Source organism: Mya arenaria, chromosome 15 (assembly GCF_026914265.1).
Source record: "Mya arenaria isolate MELC-2E11 chromosome 15, ASM2691426v1".
Lineage (NCBI taxonomy): Eukaryota > Metazoa > Mollusca > Bivalvia > Myida > Myidae > Mya > Mya arenaria.
In genome coordinates this window covers 12,016,216-12,041,070 of record NC_069136.1, presented here as the reverse complement: position 1 = coordinate 12,041,070, position 24,855 = coordinate 12,016,216, and the positions used below count along the sequence as shown (strand labels likewise).

Sequence of the window (24,855 nt, the reverse complement as noted above, 5' to 3'; positions counted from 1 at the left end):
CACAATGACATGTCCATATCGATATTGAGACGAATATTTCATGTATGAATTTAAATAGTATGCTTTATGATATTAAATCTTATATTAAGCCTTTATTCATTAAATACACTTTCCTATCATTGTCATGACAAATGTTAAAATATGTTGATGATTCTTATTTAGGTACAGTGATGGTATTTATGTGAAATTGTGCAATTTGCATTTCTTTCTTCGCGAGATTGTGCAATGAAACATACCAAGCGATTCCACATAACAGTTGAGACACATACAAATCGTTATGATACACATAAGAACAATTGTATAAACTAGGCACACAATTGTTAGATATTCTTTTTCTTATGTACAAGTGATTCAAAGGTAATATTTCTACTATTGATACAACCTTATTCATTGTGATTTGACTATAATGTTTTCTGGCTTCATGTAAATGACCGTCCGATACTCGTATTGGTTATCATACGAATTGTAGTTAGAAATTTACATTATATCTGCCGCCATGTATATATGTTTTGTATAGGACCTCATTTGTCATGTTTATGGTATGAGAGAATAAACCGTGTTTGACTTTGACTTTGAATATAATCAACTCCCGCTTGATACCAATTATTCACCTTTCTCGACACACAACTTGTTCACAATACACAATTATTATTTATCGATTAACTTATACAGCACCATTTTTAACCACACGTTCAAAGGCGCTTTACAACGAAATAAACGGATAACTTATTACAGGAAATACCAATAACAAATAATACACCTTTAAAGCATTCAATATACGATATACTTAAAATACAAATAGCAACCAAACACAATGAAATGTGATATTGAACTAGTCGTTAAAACATTAACATATATGAAATTAAAAGGACTTCCCGGGATTTAGCCATCCCCCTCGTCCGACTTCCACACCCCCCTCCACCCACCAACAACTTTGGCATACAGGACGACCAAAATGAAGTATTAAATATCGGCGTACACACCCTCGCATACTTTTTTGTATACGGTAAGGTACGACCCTACCCTCCCTTACCTCTCTACAATTTGAAATGAGATATGTGAAAGTAGTATTTGAGACTTCTTCGTAGCCACCACCCCCTCCTCCGACTCCCCCACCACTCTCCAACCAACCTCAACCACGACATACAACCCACTTAAACACCATACAGTTTTAAACCATACTGCATACTCTTGTGTATGTACTTAGAAATATGAATGGGGTTCCCGGGGTTTAATCACTCCCTGCCCCACCCCAACTACTCCGACTCCCCCACCCCTCTCCAACCACCAAGATATACAGCATACAACCCACTAAAACACAATGCAATTTTGAAGGAACGGCGTAAGAACCTCCTCGCATACTCTTCTTTTGTACGAACTTTTGAAAATGAAAGGGGGTCCCGGGTTTTAGTCACCACGACCCCCATCCCCACCCTCCCTAGGCTTCCCCACCCCTCTCCAACCTCCAACAATTACGGCATACAACATTCGAACACAATAAAGTAGTAAATCCGGGCGTATTTAAGAAAACGCTATATACCTCAGAGAATGGAAGGGATTTTCGGTATTTACGGGGATTTTCGGATTTTCGGTAATTCCACCGACCGGAATTTACGGGTTATGTAGATACCTTAAGGAAAGGTAATTGTCCCAAATAACGTTTGTAAATTGGTTTTTTAAAGTAGGTTGGATATCGCAGTAAATTCAACTCAATCTGACTAAAAAAATCGGTAATTTGAGAAGGGAAATTACGCTGCGTGGAGATTGATTCCCGTTTCGTTTAAATAATGGTGATGTGTAACCATTTAATAATTGGATCATAAAAAGTAATAAGAAGGTGATCATCAGGTAAATTACAGGTAAACTTTAATATATTTTACTTGATATCGCCACTTGTAATTGCATTTGCCAAATAGTTCAGCTATATGAGAACACACATATAACATGACATTATCGTATACGTTATTCATTTTTATGTTTATTAAAGGTACATTTATTTCGGATATTATTGTTCGGATAACAAATGGCTGAAACCGTTTAAGAACATACATGTAGAAAGGCACCTTTTTCAGCATTTGCTCTATCCATTAAATATTTAAGTTGAGGGGCAGTACTCTTATAAACCTTATAATTCACTGATTCCATTTAAACCTGTCAACTAAGATGGAACTCTTTTTTTCAGGCTAGTCCAAATAATTGTACGTTGGCGGATTTTTTTTAGATTTTTGATATGGCAAATCCTTCACGTACAAATTGTTTAGTATCAAAAGTGGGTAGTTGTTACGATCAGGATTCCGGGTTAAAGCATATAGAGTCTATAAAATATCATAAAAACAAGAAATATTACCAGATAATGTTATTTTATATTAGTTCCGTACACACAAAATAAATATCCAACTTATAATTATGAGTTTGACGGCTTTTTTTCATTTCATTCTGTCAAAACAGAACGATATATACATGAAGGGCACCTGCAAGGCTTCAGGGCACAGTTTTAAATCGCTCGGAACATTTCGGCCATGGCCGAGTTGTTACGATTGTATAACGAGGTCTATCTCGAAGCTTTGTCGGAGGAGGCCGAGTTATTACGATTGTATCGAGTTGTTCCCCTTCGCATCATTGTTTTCTGTGTCAGTCAACTTTCGTTTTATTCGAAAGGTAAACAACTAGTTTTAATGCATTAAATGCTTGTTTAGTGCAAAATAACATTTCACTTACATGGTAAAATATGAATATAACTCTTTATGATCAATTTCAACCATAAAATACTTCACTTAAAACAATTTAAATATTTTTAAAACACCCCCGTTTTTTGCACATTCCTGTTTAGACGTTAGGGATTGGAAGAATCCCGTATAACACGTCTATTATTTTAGACTATTTTCAGGCATGCTAGGATTCCAAAAGCAGAAGGCCGGCATTGGCAGTAACATGATGCAAAGCTATGTGGAGCGACAGCTTGGCTCGATCCATGGTGCCAGTGCACCAGCAATGTCAAACTACAAGGAAAAGATTGTCTCCTTTCTTCTGGGAGCAGTTGCAATAACTCTGCTCCCTTATTTTCACATTGGTAACTAAGTGAATCTTTCAGAAATGATTATATCAATTGTACATTTCATCTTTAAATGTGCCTTTAGTGATAATCGGTAAATGATTTCAAAAATAGGTATGATTTTTATGATATTGTTAACATAATCGTTGAACTAAACAAAGATATCAAATACAGCCTACATCATATTTGATAGGGAGTCAGTGATTTCATTTTGAAAAAAAATCGTTGCCTAAAGATGCTTGTAAATGTAACATCAAGAGAGAAAAACGATTCCTTTTGATTAATTATTCATGAAAAGAAGAATTCATTTAAATGTCTAATTACCAAACTTTAAATATATCTACTATAAAACTATAACCTTTCTTTAAAGCTGCACTCTAACAGATATACCGTATTTTCTCGACTATAAGGCGATTCGCTTATAAGACGGCCCCCTAACTTTGCCCATGAAATCTGGTGCTTTTTGTTTCGACTCGCTTATAAGACGGGGTCAATTTTTAAGCAAATCTAAAATGCTAAAATTCTTCCTAATGTGTAAAAATGTTCAAGCTCAACGGACAATTATTGACTTTCGCGGTAACTGTTTTTGTTTTACCCAAAGAAAATGGCGGTCAACTGTGAGCTCTCTATTTGGAGGTAGGTTAAAAATGAGTACATAACTTATAAGTTTGCAGGACAGGTCGTTACTTATCGGAATTGTAATAATTCATCAATAACAACATATGTATGTTTTAGTTTTTTTTTATTGAAGACACCAATGAAGTTCTTCGGCAAAATAAATGGCTTCAATAACATAACTGCGAAAAGCCGAGGCATGAATAGGTGTTTGTTTAGCAATAATGCTTTAGGCAATATTGTCCCTTGATTGGCGACGAACATAAAGGATTTATATTCACATTGCCATTTGTTTGCTTAATCAAATTGACAGTTAGGTACCTACATCATATTAAGATTCCAATTTATTGATTTGATATATCTGTCAAACTAATTATACTGACACGCGCCATGAGAAAAAATGCAGATATAACGGTACACTGTGTGACGTCAGAGCACGCGCGGTGAAGAGATTTTGTGTTGTTGTTTACTTAATTGCCCCATACTTGTATCAGCAGACGATATACTGGATAGACGAATACCATTTGTAAAATTTTACTGATTTTGACTTGAATCTTTTTTTAATATTTTATCGACCCGCTTATAAGACGGGTCCCCTACTTTGGGGGTAAAAATCGGGACCCAATTTCCCCGTCTTATAGTCGAGAAAATACGGTAGCATTTTTACCCCCCAAAATTTTTTGCTTTGGAAAAAGCAATTTTTTGTGTAAATATCTGCAAACCAATAATATAAGATTGCTGACAAAAATCAGATCGAAGATATTTCTGTTCGAATATTAATGTTTTATGGCTTAAACCATTACTAATGGACTGGTTTAAGAAAAATGCATAAAATATCAATTTTTGAACTTAAATATAAATAGCTGCGATTTTTTTTTTTGTCAGTGGATTTTCGCAAAAATCAGTTTGTTCCAAGACAAAAAATAAAAAAGATGTCAAAACGTGCAATCTGTGAGAGTGCAATTTTAAGTCAATGGGCAGATTGTTCAGGACTTTGAAAAAGTTAGCAACGTTATTAACATCATTGTCATTAACTTTTGAATCTTATTGCTTTGGAAGTTTCACTGATACACTTATATATGCTCTGCAGTATTCCTAACAAAATTTTGGACAATGTTTTAGCTGCACTTGTTTTACTGAACTATACAGAATATTTAACCTATAAAAGTTAACAACGATGTCAGATTGTTAACATTAAGAAAGTTCTGAAAAATTGGCCCATTGTTTGTATCATAACAAAACTTTTTTTATTTAAAAAGAATTGTACATTGTAAAACTTTTTTCATTGAATAATTGCTTCATCATTAGGCATATTTATGTCTAATCTCTGTCGGAGTATGGAATTTTTTATTGTAATAAAAACCATGATGTTTCATTTGCAGGTATCTTCCATCTGAAGTTTTGGGTTCCAGACAAAGCACCTGTAATGAAGAACAACTGCACTTGCTCTTGTTTTGACACGGTCATGAGAGGTAGATTTGCTTGCTTAGTTGCCTTTTATCTTGAATAATCATGTAAAAAGTCGTAAACTAATAGTTGCTGCACCTACAGCCCGTGTTATTGAAATTTTACATGAGTGCTTCAGCGCTAGAGTATTATTTCAATACAAAGGGAAGTGGGTGAAGAACATGTATCTGTTTTGTACCGTGCTGTCAAGGAAAACATAATAGCTAGTAATAACTAGAATGTGTATTAGTGAAAAGTGATTTAATTGATCTGCATTATAGTTATTGCACAGTTTAGCTTAACTTTTGTGTTGCCGTTCTTATTAAGAAGTTAATGGCGAAAACACTCAAAAAAGGAGGGAATTTGTTTATTGACCTTCCATCAGTGTCAACCGTTTATTAGTGTTAGCCTTTAATCAGAGTTGGCCTTACATCTGTGTCGACCTTCGTTCAGTGTCGACCTTCCATAAGTTTCGGCTTTCCATTAGTGTCGACCTTCCATCAGTGTCGACCTTCCATAAGTGTCGACCGTTTATTAGTGTCAGCCTTACATCTTTGTCGACCTTCGTTCAGTGTCGACCTTCGTTCAGTGTCGACCTTCCATAAGTTTCGGCTTTCCATTAGTGTCGACCTTCCATCAGTGTCGACCTTCCATCAGTGTCGGCCAATGTCGGTCTTTAATCAGTGTAGGCCTTTAATCAGTGCCGGCCTTTAATCAGTGTCAGCCTTTAATCAGTGTTGGCCTTGCCATCATGATATGATCATGCTGCAGCTTGGTTAAAATTTAACAACTGACATGACGCTGATCCACCCTGATATAAATACCCAATGTAGAGATTTTCTAGTCACACAATATCTCCAGACAAACAAGAGTTAAAAAAATCTTCTACAAGCACATCTGTATGATATCATCAGTTATTAAAAGTTCCCACTGCATAGTTTCCTGTGACTAAAAATAGAATTGTGACAGTGTGTTTTATGATTTTAAGGCTCATAGATATTTTAAGAGAGTTTACGCTTCTTTTCTAGGAATAAAATATTTGAGATGATACAAAACCTGATATATAACCTTTTTCATAAAGACCAACTCCAGTTTGTAGTTGTTCATACAGGGCAAATTAAACCAGTTTAGAAGTGCCTAATCATTGTTACATGGCTTATTTCTTTTTATTGACACATGACCGTGAATCAAAGCATTGTTATACCATCTCAGACCATTAGCTACCTTCCATATTTATTATATACATATTTATTATATACATATTATTGTTATGTTATGTGTTATGTATGCATTTTACTGCATTGTTTGTAGACCTACACTGGCTTTGGTCTCTGTATTAAATACACAGTGGTTTCTTTTAACTAATATTATCTTCTTAAAAGAAACATAACTCTTTTTTAATGTTGTTTAAACATTAGTATATATGTGAAACTTTTTCCCCATATATATGGTGTTTGCAGTCACGAAGCAGTATAAATCAGTGTTATTTTGCATGCTAATTGGTCAAATGTCTATAGAAAATACAGTGAATTTATTTAGTAGTCTGTGACCTCTATTATGATATAAATACTGCAAAATGAAATGAAAATTTTTAAATGCTTTTTTTTGCAGGGGAATATGAAAATCCAGGCAGGACACGATACAAGCACATTTACTTCAACGCAACATGGCAGACGTTTCGAATATGGATGTTCACAATCGTATTCGTTCTTCTAGCTTACGAGAGTATTAAATATATCATTCCTTTGGTGAGAAAGCGCAAGTTTAGGACAAGCATGTTTGTCCTTAATCTCGTTAACATGTGAGTAGTATTAACATTATACCTGGCTTTTTTCAGGCTTAGGGCTAAAACAAAAGCCTGTTTTTAGGCCAATCCAACCCAACCTGGCATAACCCCTCGACCTGAGTTATTTTTAGCTTGACTATTCAAAGAACAAGGAGAGCTATCCTAGTCACCTGAGCATCGGCGTTGGCGCAACCACTTACGAAGTTTTTGTAAGAGTTTTTTTACCACCTCAAATATTTTCAAAGTCCATTGACATATGGCCTTGAAACTTTGCACACTTGTTCACCATCATGCCCCAACCTGTACACAGAAGGAGGTAACTCTATCAAGCATTTTGACAAAATTATACCCCTTGTTCTACTTAGTATTTACGTTAAAGTTTGCGTACCACCTCAAATATTTTCAAAGTCCATTGACATCTGGCTTTGAAACTTTGCACGCTTGTTTACCATCATGGCCCCAACCTGTACACAGGAGGAGGTAACTGTATCAAGCATTTTAACAGATTTATGCCCCTTTTTCGTCATAGAATTTACGTTAATGTTTGCGTACCACCTCAAATATTTTCAAAGTCCATTGACATCTGGCTTTGAGACTTTGCACGCTTGTTCACCATCATACCCCCAACCTGTACACATTATGCCCCTTAAAGTTTGCGTACCACCTCAGATATTTTCCATTCAATTTATGTTAATATCTCAGCACATCGTGTATTGCATTGAAATCTAATCTAACAGTGATCCATGCATGTTTCGCCAAAACTTTTCAATCCATACACCAAAAAGCGGCGGAATAGTCGAGCACGCTGTCTCTGTGACAGCTCTTGTTTTAATCCTTGAAAAAATCTGATTTTCATATCTTTATTTGACTGTGTTAATTACAATTAAAACATTAGTTATTATTACTTTATACATTATATACCAAATGTCATGGTAAGTATTTGCAATTTGCTTTGCTGTTTTGACTGCACTTTAAAACAACAAGACAAAACAAAATCTGTCCCTACCTTACCTTGCATTTTCGATAACGAAATCTCCTGGAATTCTTAACAAAAATGTCCAAATCCCCTGGAATTCTGACAAAAATATTGAAATCACCTGGAATTCTAAACAAAAAAATCAAACCCCCTGGAATTCTGAACATAAATGTCAAAATCCCCTACATTGGTTTCCAGAAACGTGGCATGTAACATGTACATGATGTATGAGATTAGCATTCCATCAGGATTAAACAAGTCCAACATTTGTTTGATATTTCTTTCTATCCATGATCCTTAGATTAAATCAATTATATCAACAGATTACTTCATTAATTTTCAATGGACTATAGGCTTGTATTTAATATTTCAATTTTATTTATTTTATGTGTTCTGTTAGCACTGGACTGTGTGTACATCAGCATGTTAGCATTGGACTGTGTGTACCTCAGCATGTTAGCACTGGACTGTGTGTACATCAGCATGTTAGCACTGGACTGTTTGTACATCAGAATGTTAGCACTGGACTGTGTGTCCATCAACATGTTATCACTGGACTGTGTGTACATCAGCATGTTAGCACTGGACTGTGTGTACATCAACATGTTAGCACTGGACTGTGTGTACAACAACATGTTAGCAATGGACTTTGTGCACATAAGCATGTAAGCGCTGGACTGTTTGTACAACAACATGTTAGCACTAAACTGTGTGCACTTCAGCATGTTAGCACTGGACTGTTTGTACATAAACATGTTAGCAATGGACTGTGTGTACATCAGCATGTTATCACTGGACTGTTTGTACATAAACATGTTATCACTGGACTGTGTGTACATCAGCATGTTAGCACTGGACTGTTTGTACATAAACATGTTAGCAATGGACTGTGTGTACATCAGCATGTTAGCACTGGACTGTGTGTACATCAGCATGTTAGCACTGGACTGTTTGTACATCAGAATGTTAGCACTGGACTGTGTGTACATCAGCATGTTAGCACTGGACTGTGTGTACATCAGCGTGTTAGCACTGGACTGTTTGTACATCAGCATGTTAGCACTGGACTGTGTGTACATCAGCATGTTAACACTTGACTGTGTGTACATCATCATGTTAACACTGGACTGTGTGCACATGAACATGCATGTTAGCAATGGACTGTGTGCACATCAGCATGTTAGCACTGGACTGTGTGTACATCAGCATGTTAGCACTGGACTGTGTGTACATCAACATGTTAGCACTGGACTGTGTGTACATCAGCATGTTAACACTTGACTGTGTGTACATCATCATGTTAGCACTGGACTATGTGTACATCAACATGTTAGCAATGGGCTGTGTGTACATCAATATGTTAGCGCTGGAGTGTGTGCACATCAGCATGTTAGCACTGGACTGTGTGCACATCACCATGTTAGCACTGGACTGTGTGTACATCAACATGTTATCACTGGACTGTGTGTACATCAACATGCTAGCACTGGACTGTGTGTACATCAACATGTTAGCACTGGACTGTGTTTACATCAACATGTAAGCACTGGACTGTGTGTACATCAACATGTTAGCACTGGACTGTGTGCACATCAAAATGTTATCACTGGACTGTGTGTACATCAACATGCTAGCACTGGACTATGTCTACATCATCATGTTAGCACTGGACTGTGTGTACATCAACATGCTAGCACTGGACTGTGTGTACATCAACATGTTAGCACTGGACTGTGTGTACATCAACATGTAAGCACTGGACTGTGTGTACATCAGTATGTTAGCAATGGACTGTGTGTACATTAGCATGTTATCACTGGACTGTGTGTACATCAACATGTTATCACTGGACTATGTGTACATCAACTTGTTAGCACTGGACTGTGTGTACATCAGCATGTTAGCACTGGACTGTGTGTACATCAACATATTAGCACTGGACTGTGTGTACATCAACATGTTAGCACTGGACTGTGTGTACATCAATATGTTAGCGCTGTACTGTGTGTACAACAACATGTTAGCAATTGACTGTGTGTACATCAGCATGTTAGCACTGGACTGTGTGTACATCAACTTGTTAGCACTGGACTGTGTGAACATCAGCTTGTTAGCACTGGACTGTGTGTACATCAACATGTTAGCACTGGAATGTGTTTACATCAACATGTTAGCACTGGAATGTGTGTACAACAACATGTTTGCAATGGACTGTGTGTACATCAACATGTTAGCACTGGACTGTGTGTACATCAACATGTTAGCACTGGACTGTGTTTACATCAACATGTTAGCACTGGACTGTTTGTACAACAACATGTTAGCACTGGATTGTGTGTACATCAGCATGTTAGCAATGGGCTGTGTGTACATCAGCATGTTAGCACTGGAGTGTGTGCACATCAGCATGTTAGCACTGGACTGTGTGCACATGAACATGTTAGCACTGGATTGTGTGGACATTAGCATGCTAGCACTGGACTGTGTCCACATCAGCATGTTAGCACTAGACAGTGTGTACATCAGTATGTTAGCACTGGACTGTGTGTACATCAGCATGTTAGCGCTGGACTGTGTGTACATGAACATGTTAGCACTGGACAGTGTGCACATCAACATGTTAGCGCTGGAGTGTGTGCACATCAGCATGTAAGCACTGGATTGTGTGTACATCAGCATGTTATCACTGGACTGTGTGTACATCAGCATGTTAGCACTGGACTGTGTGTACATCAACATGTTATCACTGGACTGTGTGTACATCAACATGTTAGCACTGGACTGTGTGTACATCAATATGTTAGCGCTGGAGTGTGTGCGCATCAGCATGTTAGCACTGGACTGTGTGCACATGACCATGTTAGCACTGGACTGTGTGTACATCAACATGTTAGCACTTGACTGTGTGTACATCAACATGCTAGCACTGGACTGTTTGTACATAAACATGCTAGCAATGGACTGTGTGTACATCAACATGTTATCACTGGACTGTGTGTACATCAATATGTAAGCACTGGACTGTGTGTACATCCACATGTTATCACTGGACTGTGTGTACATCAACATGTTATCACTGGACTGTGTGTACATCAACATGTAAGCACTGGACTGTGTGTACAACAACATGTTAGCACTGGACTGTTTGTGCATTAACATGCTATCACTGGACTGTGTGTACAACAACATGTAAGCACTGGACTGTGTGTACATCAACATGCTAGCACTGGACTGTGTGTACATCAACATGCTAGTACTGGACTGTGTGCACATCAACATGCTAGCACTGGACTGTGTGCACATCAACATGTTATAGCACTGGACTGTGTGTACATCAACATGTTAGCACTGGACTGTGTGTACAACAAAATGTTTGCAATTGACTGTGTGTACATCAGCATGTTAGCACTGGACTGTGTGTACATCAACTTGTTAGCACTGGACTGTGTGAACTTGTTAGCACTGGACTGTGTGTACATCAACATGTTAGCACTGGACTGTGTGTACATCAACATGATAGCACTGGACTGTTTGTACAACAACATGTTATCACTGGACTGTGTGTACATCAGCCTGTTAGCACTGGACTGTGTGTACATTAGCATGTAAGCACTGGACTGTGTGTACAACAACATGTTAGCAATTGACTGTGTGTACATCAACATGTTAGCACTGGAGTGTGTGCACATCAGCATGTTAGCACTGGACTGTGTACATCAACATGTTAGCACTGGACTGTGTGTTCATCAGCCGGTTAGCACTGGACTGTGTGTACATCAGCATGTTAGCACTGGACTGTGTGTACATTAATATGTAAGCACTGGACTGTGTGTACATCAGCATGTTAGCACTTGGCTGTGTATTCATATGCATGTTAGCACTGGAATGTGTGTACATCATCATGTTAGCACTGGACTATGTGTACATCAACATGCGAGCCCTGGTCTGTGTGTACATCAACATGTAAGCACTGGACTGTGTGTACATCAGCTTGTTAGCACTGGACTGTGCGTACATCAGCATGTTAGCACTGGACTGTGTGTACATCAACATTTCAACACTTGGCTGTGTATACATCAGCATGTAAGCACTGGACTGTGTGTACATCATCATGTTAGCACTGGACTGTGTGTACATCAACATGCGAGCACTGGTCTGTGTGTACATCAGCATGTTAGCAATGGGCTGTGTGTACATCAGCATGTTAGCACTGGAGTGTGTGCACATCAGCATGTTAGCACTGGACTGTGTGCACATGAACATGTTAGCACTGGATTGTGTGGACATTAGCATGCTAGCACTGGACTGTGTCCACATCAGCATGTTAGCACTAGACAGTGTGTACATCAGTATGTTAGCACTGGACTGTGTGTACATCAGCATGTTAGCGCTGGACTGTGTGTACATGAACATGTTAGCACTGGACAGTGTGCACATCAACATGTTAGCGCTGGAGTGTGTGCACATCAGCATGTTAGCACTGGATTGTGTGTACATCAGCATGTTATCACTGGACTGTGTGTACATCAGCATGTTAGCACTGGACTGTGTGTACATCAACATGTTATCACTGGACTGTGTGTACATCAACATGTTAGCACTGGACTGTGTGTACATCAATATGTTAGCGCTGGAGTGTGTGCGCATCAGCATGTTAGCACTGGACTGTGTGCACATGACCATGTTAGCACTGGACTGTGTGTACATCAACATGTTAGCACTGGACTGTGTGTACATCAACATGCTAGCACTGGACTGTTTGTACATAAACATGCTAGCAATGGACTGTGTGTACATCAACATGTTATCACTGGACTTTGTGTACATCAATATGTAAGCACTGGACTGTGTGTACATCAACATGTTAGCACTGGACTGTGTGTACATCAACATGTTATCACTGGACTTTGTGTACATCAATATGTAAGCACTGGACTGTGCGTACATCAACATGTTAGCACTGGACTGTGTGTACATCAACATGCTAGCAATGGACTGTGTGTACATCAACATGTTATCACTGGACTTTGTGTACATCAATATGTAAGCACTGGACTGTGCGTACATCAACATGTTAGCACTGGACTGTGTGTACATCCACATGTTATCACTGGACTGTGTGTACATCAACATGTTATCACTGGACTGTGTGTACATCAACATGTAAGCACTGGACTGTGTGTACAACAACATGTTAGCACTGGACTGTTTGTGCATTAACATGCTAGCACTGGACTGTGTGTACAACAACATGTAAGCACTGGACTGTGTGTACATCAACATGCTAGCACTGGACTGTGTGTACATCAACATGCTAGTACTGGACTGTGTGCACATCAACATGCTAGCACTGGACTGTGTGTACATCAACATGTTATAGCACTGGACTGTGTGTACATCAACATGTTAGTACTGGACTGTGTGTACAACAACATGTTTGCAATTGACTGTGTGTACATCAGCATGTTAGCACTGGACTTTGTGTACATCAACTTGTTAGCACTGGACTGTGTGAACTTGTTAGCACTGGACTGTGTGTACATCAACATGTTAGCACTGGACTGTGTGTACATCAACATGAAAGCACTGGACTGTTTGTACAACAACATGTTAGCACTGGACTGTGTGTACATCAGCCTGTTAGCACTGGACTGTGTGTACATTAGCATGTAAGCACTGGACTGTGTGTACAACAACATGTTAGCAATTGACTGTGTGTACATCAACATGTTAGCACTGGAGTGTGTGCACATCAGCATGTTAGCACTGGACTGTGTACATCAACATGTTAGCACTGGACTGTGTGTTCATCAGCCGGTTAGCACTGGACTGTGTGTACATCAGCATGTTAGCACTGGACTGTGTGTACATTAATATGTAAGCACTGGACTGTGTGTACATCAGCATGTTAGCACTTGGCTGTGTATTCATCAGCATGTTAGCACTGGAATGTGTGTACATCATCATGTTAGCACTGGACTATGTGTACATCAACATGCGAGCCCTGGTCTGTGTGTACATCAACATGTAAGCACTGGACTGTGTGTACATCAGCTTGTTAGCACTGGACTGTGCGTACATCAGCATGTTAGCACTGGACTGTGTGTACATCAACATTTCAACACTTGGCTGTGTATACATCAGCATGTAAGCACTGGACTGTGTGTACATCATCATGTTAGCACTGGACTGTGTGTACATCAACATGCGAGCACTGGTCTGTGTGTACATCAACATGTAAGCACTGGACTGTATGCTTAATGTATTTCTTAAACATCCATTCTATTTATCAGATTAAAACTTGCTGTAAGAAATCATTTTCGTTTTAAAGGTTATAATATTTTACTATTTGTCTTCGGTTATTTGTCCTTTTAAGTTATAAACTTATAAAGTTTTTACCGATAATGTTAGTCTTTTTATGTTTGAATTTGGGGGATAACTTGAAATATTTAAAACACTTTTCCTTTTGATTCCTCTTGGCAATAATTTTAAACACAACACTGTCAAGAGTGTGTTATTTATCTCATTCATATTGGTATAATAGCCTGCTTTGGCAGTGAATTACGAGTGTACTATAGTTGAAAATACTTTGCAAGATTTAATACCATGCATAGTGTATAAATCAAGAAGGTATGAGATTGTAACCGATTTCAAGGATGATTTAATGCATTTTTGACGCAGCTGCTATCAGTCTGGGCTTTTGAAATACCTATAAACAATGGGCTTTTGATGCCGACATGTTATTTACTTAATGGTAATTAGCTTGTGTGCTTTAAAAAAATTGACGAGCTATTGTCGTCACTTAATTGTCGTAGACATCGTCAGAGGCGTTGGTTAAGTTTTGTGTTAAGGTCACATTGATGGAAACTATCAAAACTTATAACTTTGAAACTTGGGGAACTTGTTCATCTAATACCCTTCTTCACATTGTACTTTATAGATGCTGAATGTCTCCTGCTTTTTTGGGTCAAAAACATGAATTTTGGTTGATTTTGAGAATTGGACATTAACTAAGCTTCTTCAATTTTTGTTAGTTTGATTTAAAAAAAAATCACAGACGATAAATGAATAATGCCTTCACTATAAATCAAACAGGTTTTTGAGTCACACATTTGGAAGGGTAGGTGGAGGGTGGGGGATAATTTAGTATTTTTGGACATGATAATTTTAGCTAGTCTGATTTTTTAAGTTAAGTTTTGCGATTAGGTCACTTATATGAAAACTATCAAAGCGATCACTTTGAAACTTGGGGAACTTGTTCATCTAAGACCTTTATATATATATATGTAGTAATAATGTCCCTTATATGGGGTATATTACTATACACATGCCGTCGGCCTGTCAGTATGTCGGTCGGGCAGAAGGTTGATAGGCCAAAGATTGAATGGGAAAAGCTTGTCCTGAGTGTTAACTCGACAATACCTGGTCTTCAAACTTGACATGGAAACTAAGTCATACTAGAAGATGGTCCCTATTGATTTTGACGTCAAAGATCAAGGTCTGTGATCTGAAATGCGAAAAACTTTGTCCGATTGAAAACTTGAAAATGCCTGCACCCATGGCCCTCAAAGTTGACATGAATGTTGGGTGTGACGTGTATATGACCCCTATTCGTTTTAAGGTCATCAGGTCAAAGGTCAAGGTCACAGTGCCATTGAATGCAAATTTGTTTTGTCTTAGTGATAACTTGACAATGCTTGCACATATGACTCCTTAACTTGACATGAAGATTATGTGTGTAACCAGTGGTTGACCACTATTGATTTTGGGGTCATCAGGTTAAAGGCCTTGGCTTTAAATGCGAAAAGCTTGACCAAGTGATATCTTGACAATGCCTGCACCAATGGCCCTTAAACATGAAATGGAGGTTGGGTGTTACCAGTATTTAACCCGTATTGATTTTGAGGTCATCAGGAAAAGGGTGAAGGTCATGGTGACATTGAATGCGAAAAGCTTGTCTGAGTCATAACTCGACAATGCTTGAACACATGACCCTAAAACTTGAAATGATTGTTGTGGTTATGACCAGTAGATGACCTATATTGATTTGAGGTCATCAGGTCAGATGTCAAGGTCACAGTGCAATAACATTAACCATCGTTGAAACATATTTCACCAACATTCAATCTTTTCAGATTAACAACAACGAAATGGACTCAAATAGTTACGTTTTAACCATACTACTTTTTTACGTTTCAGCTACCCTCACTACTACTCATGGTGGAGTTATTTCAGCTACTACAATGAAGACTTCTACCGCTATTTCAAACACCATATGTGGTTCACAGTCACCGAAATGATCACCACGTGCATTGTGTTGAATCTCACAGACATTAAGAATGAGATTGTGTCTTGGAAGATTCTTGCCATTGTCAGCATAAATGTTATGCACATTCTAGTCGGCGGAATGGATCAGTTTATTTCTGATGTGATTTACGGCCAAGGTGCTAACTTCCACAAAGCTAGAAATATCGGTAGGTTATTTTTACTTCAGTATAGGCGTCAATCTTTAAAATTGCTGTATATTTTAGATTTATTCTGTCTACTTATTTTTAAAATTGCAAGTTAATATCATATAAAATATTGTTTTTGTATTCTTAAGGTAATCGCTTGATTACGTTGCACTTTAATGCCTCAGCAATAATTCAACATAACATTGTTATTCTGGTTTTCATATCCCCTTTGAGGATGTCTTGCTTTCGATACAACGTTATAATGCCAAACAAAAATAATGTTGTGGTTCCTATTGGTTACCCGACCAACCCTATTTTTGTGTGAAAAGAAGCACTATGGCTTTGCCACGATATCTGTCAGTATTTCGGTAGACCAATTATTAACTAGACAACGATTGAGTGTTTTGTCCTGAAACTTGGAAGAGAGGTCCATCATGACCATCATATGAACCCTAGTTATGTTCAGGTCATCCCTGTTAATTTTGAGGTCAGCAGGTCAAAAGTCAAGGTCTTCATGACCTTGAAAATTCAACTGCTTGGGCATACTGTCCTTAGTCTAGGTTCTTTGGTTGGTAATCACCGACAGATTGTTTCAATTGAATCGGAGGTCAGTATGTCAAAGGGCACGATGGTCATGAACGTTGTCTTATTGAGTACAAGAATATGCTTGGACCCAAGCTCCTCGAACTTGGCCCAGGCATGTTGACTATAACCGGAAAATCTCTATTTAAAAACCCTATTGATTTTTAGATAATTATATAAACAAATCAAACAAAGGTCAAGGTCACAATATTGACAACAGTCAAAATTCGTCCTTCAAAATAGACTGTGATTGATAACTTAAGTGTTTCAAGGAATTGACATTTGTCGATTGATAATAAACATATTGTTTACCGTTTAATTGACGTTTTAGCAGCAATCTGTATACCTGTACAACATGCATTGCCTATATTCTTAACTCTATGTCATCATTTTAACTTATTCCTTGCTTTTAGAAGGACGCATACATATGTCAGTTAAAATTATAACTCATCAACTCCTATACCAATATTTACGACGGGTCAATTTATAACTGTACCTACTTTCTTCAAAGTATGAAGGGAAATCCGGCAAAACATTAAATTTCCACAAATAAATTCAATGCGCAATTATAAACCATGTGACAACATTATTTGTACATTTAGGAGATATTGTTTACTTCTTTGATGGTTCTTTTTGGCATTATTAACGTCAAAATGTTAATGTACGTAAACAATACAGCAAAACAGTGAACTACTTTTCCAAAATGAAATGATTTCCCTACCTAGAAAACTAAGGCATGTAACTGGAACTACAAGATTATTTTTGTGTGGCCGGACTCAAAAATCTTCTTATTTATTCTTGTCTTATTTTCAGCTCTCATGATTCCGGACGTGATGCACGTAGTCGTTCCCCTTTGGGAGCTCTTCAGGTTTGCAAAACGCAAGGACTTAAGAATTAATGAGCTCTGCTACAAAGAAGAATTGTCGGCTTGTTTCGTGTTTGTGTGTCTAGGGACTCTTATGGGTCGGTTATTATGAAGAAGAAGTTTGACTGTTACCAGTACTTATATGTTGTGCATTCACAAAACACGTTGGTGTTACATATCATTATGGTTAATCTGATGCATGTACATACCGTAGTATATTGTATGTAACCAAGAAGGTTTACACTCATATGAACATATGTTGCGATAGGATGTACATTTCATATGTTTGTATTTTATAAGCTTATAAGAGATGCCGAACAATACGATATTATCGGAATGTGTTCCTAGTTTTACACAGGTGTCATACGACGGCTGACTGTTAAAAACGTTGGTCGAGTTTGACGTTTTGTTCCTAGAGACTCTTGTTATTATGGTAAATTTATTGCAATGCTAAGAATGTTGTTAGGTACTTGTATGTGCCACACCAGTACACACATTTTCACATGTAGCAACATGTAATTATTGTTTTATATCTAATTTTACAGGTGTTTGCCTCATATAAAATACAATGTTTTTTTACAACTCAGAGGATTTACAACTTGTTATATCTGATTATTAAGTAGGAACTGTTTATCTCTGTGGCCTAAGGGATCTTAAATTTGCGGTTGTTAGGAGAGTATAGTTAAAAGTGTTTGTGTCTTATTGAGGTGTTACATCAGGTACCAGTGAGACTATATCGTTTAAGTGGTTATTAACTAGCTGTGAAGAACTATGGTATAGTCCTGAAGTCATGTTAAAACTGTTACCCATTTACACACTTTTTAAAGCAATTTACATTATTTTTATCAGCCGGTTACGCATTCATTTCAAGAGTCAGATATTATCCCGTTTCATTACATATAACGGAAAATATATAGATTATTGCTGTTCGGTGATACCCAGTTTATTTACATATAGGATCTGAGTGAATTTAATCAAGAATGCTTTGTGTTGCTTAGTTAAATATGGCCATGTTAATATATGCATGTGCCCAATAGTAATCACGCTGCCCGTCTGTGTGTCCCTCCATGTTGTCGATGTTTTTAATAACTTTAAACCATCAAGGTCATGTATTTAACCATAGTAACGAAGCAATGCTTCATGGCAAGTGATTTAACTCTCGCCTCAGTACTGTTAGAAGTATAGCCTTTTTTAAAAGTCAAGAAATGAATTGAAATTTCGTCACAGCCAGTGTAATACATTAAAGCTGCACTCTCACAGATTGAACGTTTTGACAACTTTTAATTTTTTGTCTTGAAACAAGCCAATTTTTGCGAAAATACATGGAAACCAGTTATTTAAGACTGCTGACAAAAAATTAGATCGCATATTTTTAGCTCGACTATTCGAAGAATAAGGGGAGCTATACTACTCACTCTGGTGTCGGCGGCGTCGTCGGCGTCGGCGTTGGCTTCACACCTTGGTTAAGGTTTTGCATGTAAGCACCTTTAAGTCTTTATCTCAGTAAATACATCAGTTATTGCATTGCAACTTTGTATATGTATTCCCAACTAACTTAAATACTAAATTAATGAAGTAAGACAACAGTTATTTGAATATTATGCAAAAAATAGGCCTTTATTATTCGACTTAGAAATTCTGGTTAAGGTTTTGCGTGTAAGCACACATATGTTAATATCTCAGCAACTACTTGAGGTATTGCATTGATACTTGATGCAATGGTACTCAACCATCCAACCTACTAAATTAACCAAGTTAGATAACTCTAGTTTGCATTTAATGCAAATAAATGCCCTTTATTATTCTACTTAGAAATTCTGGTTAAGGTTTTGCGTGCAAGCACACATAGGTTAATATCTCAGCAACTGCTTGAGGTATTGCATTGAAACTTTATACAATGGTAGTCAACCATTCAACCTACTTGATTAACCAAGTTAGATAACGCTAGTTTGTATTTAATGCAAAATAATTGCCCTTTAATATTTGACTTAGAAATTCTGGTTAAGGTTTTGCACATAACCACATTTAAGTCAATGTCTCAGCAAATATATCATGTATTGCATTGAAACATTAGATATGTTATTCCAGATAACACTTTTTTGAATATAATGCAAATTATGGGCCTTTATTATTTGACTTACACATTCTGGTTAAGGTTTTGCATGTAAGCACACATAGGTTAATATCTCAGCAATTACTTGATGGATTGCATTTAGACTTTATACAATGGTACTCAACCATCCAATCTACTTAAATAACCAAGTAAGATAACTCCAGTTTGCATTAAATTAAAATAATGGCCCCTTTTTATTTGACATAGAAATTCTGGTTAAGGTTTTGTATGTAACCGCTTAAAAGTCAATACCTCAGCCAATACATCATATATTGCATTGAAATTTTACACACAGGCTACCATCTATTTAACATTCTAATTAATCAAGTAAGATAACTCTATCTTTTTTATAATATATAATTTTTGCCCCTTTATTATGCGACTTAGAGATTCTGGCTAAGGTTTTGCATGTTAGCACACATAGGATAATATCTCAGCAACTATTTGATGTATCACATTGAGACTTTATACTATGGTATTCAACCACCCAACTTAACTGAATAACCAAGTTAGATAACTGTATTTTGCAAATAAATGTCCTTTATTATTAGACTTAGAAATTCTCGTTAAAATTTTGCATGGAACCACATTTATGTTAATATCTCAACACACCATGTATTGCATTGAAATCTAATCTAACAGTGATCCATGCATGTTTCTCCAAAACGTTTTAATCCTTACATTGAAAAGCGGCGGAATAGTCGAGCGCGCTGTCACTGTGACAGCTCTTGTTATATTTATGTTCAAAAATTGATGTTTCATGCATTTTACTTAAACCGTTGGTAACGGTTTAAGCCATAAAACATTATTTTTTGAACGGAAATATGAACATCTGCGATCTCATTTTTTGTCAGCAATCTTTTATTATTGGTTTGCAGATGTTTACACAACGATTTGCTCATTCAAAGACAAAAAATAAAAAAAGAGTTGTAAAACGGTAATTCTGTGAGTGTGCAGCTTTAAGGATAATTATGTTAAAAAATGTTTAAAAATTGCCTTTCTTTATATATTTTTTTAAATACTTGAGTGCTACATTTTGAAAGAAGCTCATGTTAGTTATGTTAGAAATATTGTTTAAAAGCAATTAAATGTTAAACTTTTGCACATTTAAAGAGCAAAAAGTCTCTAAAAATTATAAATTATCCCTGTTCCTAAATAACTTCCCTTCGATTGAACTGTTTGATCGCATGCAATTATATGACATGAGTATAGTTTTTAAGAATGTGAATTAAACTTCTAGAGTTATTTGATGGCGATGTCGACTTTTCAATTTTAAAGACGTTATTTTGGTCACCTGTTGTTGCATAGTTGTCTCCCATGGCAAACAAGTATGTTTAGTGGTGAGTGTATATAGGAATCACCTTGTACCATCCTTCCGTCGTCTGTTCATTCTGGGAAATCTGGACAAGTATACTTTTCTTCGTAACTCCATATGTTTTTGAAGTATTTACTTCAAGCTTTAATCACGTATTGGCTGTTTCAAGATGCCCTATAAATATCCTGTAATTAATCTAGCAACGGCCAACCTAACAGTCAACTCAATAGTTGATAAAAGTCACGGGGTTTTTCTTTTTAAAAATAAAAATGCCTAATATTACAGATGTTATAGTCCTTATTTCTATATAAAAAACGTAGGATCATTAACTTAATTGATGCCTTCTCATTAAGCAAACAAAGTGTATTAAACTCATAATAAAATGCACGATTGCATAATACAGTTGATGTTCTTCAACGTGTAAACACTGCTAATAAGTTGTACAAAGTGCCTGGGCATTAACTCTGTGACAAAAGCGTTTTTGATTGTATTACCCATGTTCGAAGTACCTTCATAGAGCTTCTTCTGTCTATAATTATTGGGCACTTATCTCATTTTGTGGATGATATCGTTTACATATCGGATCTGAAGCTATGTACTTTTAAATGACTGTGTTTGGCATATCACAGATATGTGTTGATGCCAAGATGTAATATACATATCCGATTCAAATTGAATTCGTTATAGTCCTTTAGATGTACAATCGGTGCTTTTGGTGCATGATACGTGTTTACCAGTTATATAATAGCTTACGGCGAATTACCTTTTCATAAATAATACATATTAGAAACACTGACATGTTTTTTCTGTTACAATACGAAGGCATATATAGACCGTGAGTCTCTGTTTATACTGATGATACAATGATAATAACAGGGAAAAGCCAAGTAGCCTAACACTTATAAATATTGCTGAAAGGCAAACAGCTAAAGCCTCACTGACACTGAATGAGAGTCACACAAAACGTACGAACCAACACGGACGTACCACACCAGCATCAATATATCTGTATCAGCCTATGTTGTGGTAGTCTCCCTGGAATGGTTAGCGAAACAGGAGTCCATCTGGAGCCAATTGTATAAAATTAGGATAAGTTGTCCACATGTTATTTTTCGGCTTGTTTACTCTTTTAAATGATTTGATTGGTTAGCAATAACCATTGGATAAATATTGACCAATCAATGAACATTTTGGATAACGTTGACAAAACCGATGTTATACAGTAAGCTGCTGGGTTTTAAACCATTTATTGAGTACTAAACCTTAGACTTGTGGCAGCATTTATTAACAAAGTGTCTTATATTACATGGAACCAATCGAAGAGTTCACGAATTAGAATTATAAAAGATGACCATATTTTATTTGATATATATATATATATATATATATCTTTACAAAAGTGTGCGAAGTGCCTTTTTAATAAAGTATAGTGTTACAAACTTATTAAAATGTTTGCTTAGTTTTTTGCATTGTCTTAGATTTTGATATATTTCGCATTACATTCTACCTTTTATTTGTTTACTTCTGACGTTCGGTGGATGTTTTGTATTGCAACTATAAGTCTAACAATAACAACTTATTAAGAATTAATGCTTTTGTGCGTTTTGTGACAAAATATCAACGCCTGAAGCCATGTTATTGTAAGCCACCTTATCGGCAAAACGTGGCAATCCGTAATTTATCACAGAGACAGAAAACCTTGATAATAAGGTTACTTTGAAAATGTCATATTTTGTAGGGCGATTTTCTTCCATTTCATGATAAACTTGTGAAAGATTTTATATCAAACATGTACTTTACAGGAATTCTCATGCGATTGTTTCATAAATGAATAAAGGTAAAAGGAATAAACACATGTACAAGAAATTGACTTTTGAATGCCTTGTTTGACAATTGCATAGCAATTACAATCTGTAATCGGTTTCGTCCAATCTGTACTGAAGAGCACTTTAGTGTTTAAAGTTATATTTTGTCCAATTGGATGGTTATGGTTTCCCAAACTGTCGTTCATTTATGTTGGTTAATCAGCAGATTGAATTCATTTATTTAAACAACTGCTGCTGGGCAGTAGACAAACTATAATCTTAAACACTAAGCTGGTTAAAGGGTTATTAGTCTGCGTTTACAAGTGTGCCAAATGTCTGCGACATCCCAGGCCTGATGCTATGTGTTAACCTTACTTTAAATCAAATAAAAATGTGCTTTGGGCGGTAGTCTCTTTCGATGTATACTTTTTTCATGTCACATTCGTAATATCGAAACTATGAATTGAATTTGAACGTTGTCTGCTGTGAACACAACAAAATAAAGACCAATTAAGACACTGTAAAGAGGAAAACGGTTAAGGTCTTCGTGGCACTAGAGACACAGAACGTCACACAATACAAAAATACTGACTACATTTGAACTATCTTTATAACCACATATTGGGGCCATTGTCTCGAAGCGGCCTGCAAACCAGGTGTTTAACACATACTTTTCCTTTCAAAATTGAAAGGTAAAGGTCACATGCCATTGAACACGACTTTGGGAAATGGATAACACGGTGACTTTAATGCAGTTATACAAGTGTTATACGGATTTCGTGACAAAAAAACCCTCCGTTTTATGATTCGAGATTCAAACTATTTGTTAATGTTAATTAAACATACATGTTTCTCGTAGCATGATATTATAAGTTAAACATACATATATCCAACGTTAAAGAATGAAAAGAACGTGTAAAAAGAAAGAGAAAATAATATAACAATCTTTAGTCTCCTGAAAGCCTCCCTGGAACGGATTCAATCGGGGATTTAAACCATTTTTTGAGTACCGACCCTCAGACGTGTCCGAACATTTATTAACGAAGTGTCTAAGATTACAGGGAACCAAACGAAGAGTTCACAAATAAAAATTATAAAAAAATGAATATAAGTTAAATGTCAATCATGAGTCAAGACATTTTTATATGATAAATATCTTAACAATATTGTACGAATGCTGTGGACCGAGTGCCTTTTTATCAAGTATTGTGTTACAAAATAATAAATATGTTTGCTTAGTTTTTAGCAATTATTTTGCATTGTCTTAGATTGTGATACATTTGCTTCACTTCCGACCTTTTTTTACTTTGGCATATTTTGTCAGCCAAATCTCTCGCCGGCACACGTCCGAGAAAAATGGCGGAGGAGCTCCGAATGATTATAAATCTACTTTGGAAGTTATAACGGCATTTCTGTTTCAGAAGACAACTACAAATAACACTGCTGTTATTGGTGGTGTAGTTTGTGGAAGTCTCGGGGAAGTTAGGGCTGTCATAGTCATTGTGTTTATTCTGAGACAAAGGTACACATTGAACATTTCAATTTCGAGGAAAGAAGGTATAACATGTGTTACCCAGAGCGCCTTTTTGTTTTAAATCAAACGTCGTAATATAAACTAGCCGCGATTTTGGCGATACGCAACATGTTAATACCTCTTACAACAATGAATTTCAATCTTTTCATTATGTTAGCCGTTCAAACTACAAGAGCTCGTTGGCATAAAAAAGCATGTGTAATAGAATATAGAATTACAGCCAAAGGAAATTCTTGCTCTATCAAGACTAACATTCTTGATCTAATTATTCGTGTAATCTAATCTGGAAGTGAGATGATTCGGAAACAAAGAA

General features: G+C 36.6%; 1 protein-coding gene across 6 annotated transcripts; it reads left to right on the top strand.

Moving 5' to 3' along the window:
- Positions 1-1,762: 1,762 nt before the first annotated feature.
- LOC128220129 (uncharacterized) lies at positions 1,763-23,069 on the top strand. 6 transcript variants are annotated; one of them, XM_052928395.1, is made up of 6 exons: positions 1,763-1,859; positions 2,888-3,070; positions 5,050-5,139; positions 6,725-6,914; positions 16,075-16,349; positions 17,724-23,069. In XM_052928395.1, the coding sequence occupies exons 2-6, from the start codon at positions 2,890-2,892 to the stop codon at positions 17,885-17,887; spliced, it is 900 nt and encodes a 299-aa protein (XP_052784355.1). In that variant the 5' UTR covers positions 1,763-1,859; positions 2,888-2,889; the 3' UTR covers positions 17,888-23,069. The 6 variants fall into 6 exon arrangements, with proteins under 6 accessions (XP_052784355.1, XP_052784356.1, XP_052784358.1 ...); XM_052928396.1 differs by having other exon boundaries at positions 1,772-1,859; positions 2,877-3,070; XM_052928398.1 differs by having other exon boundaries at positions 1,819-1,848; positions 2,877-3,070.
- The last annotated feature ends 1,786 nt before the right edge of the window (positions 23,070-24,855 follow it).

Coding starts and splice junctions, on each gene's coding strand:
- LOC128220129 (XM_052928394.1), top strand. CDS start 2,520: ATGGCCGAGTTGTTACGATTGTATAACGAGGTCTATCTCGAAGCTTTG. Junction 2,659..2,887: donor ACTTTCGTTTTATTCGAAAG/GTAAACAACTAG, acceptor GACTATTTTCAG/GCATGCTAGGATTCCAAAAG. Junction 16,350..17,723: donor CCACAAAGCTAGAAATATCG/GTAGGTTATTTT, acceptor TCTTATTTTCAG/CTCTCATGATTCCGGACGTG.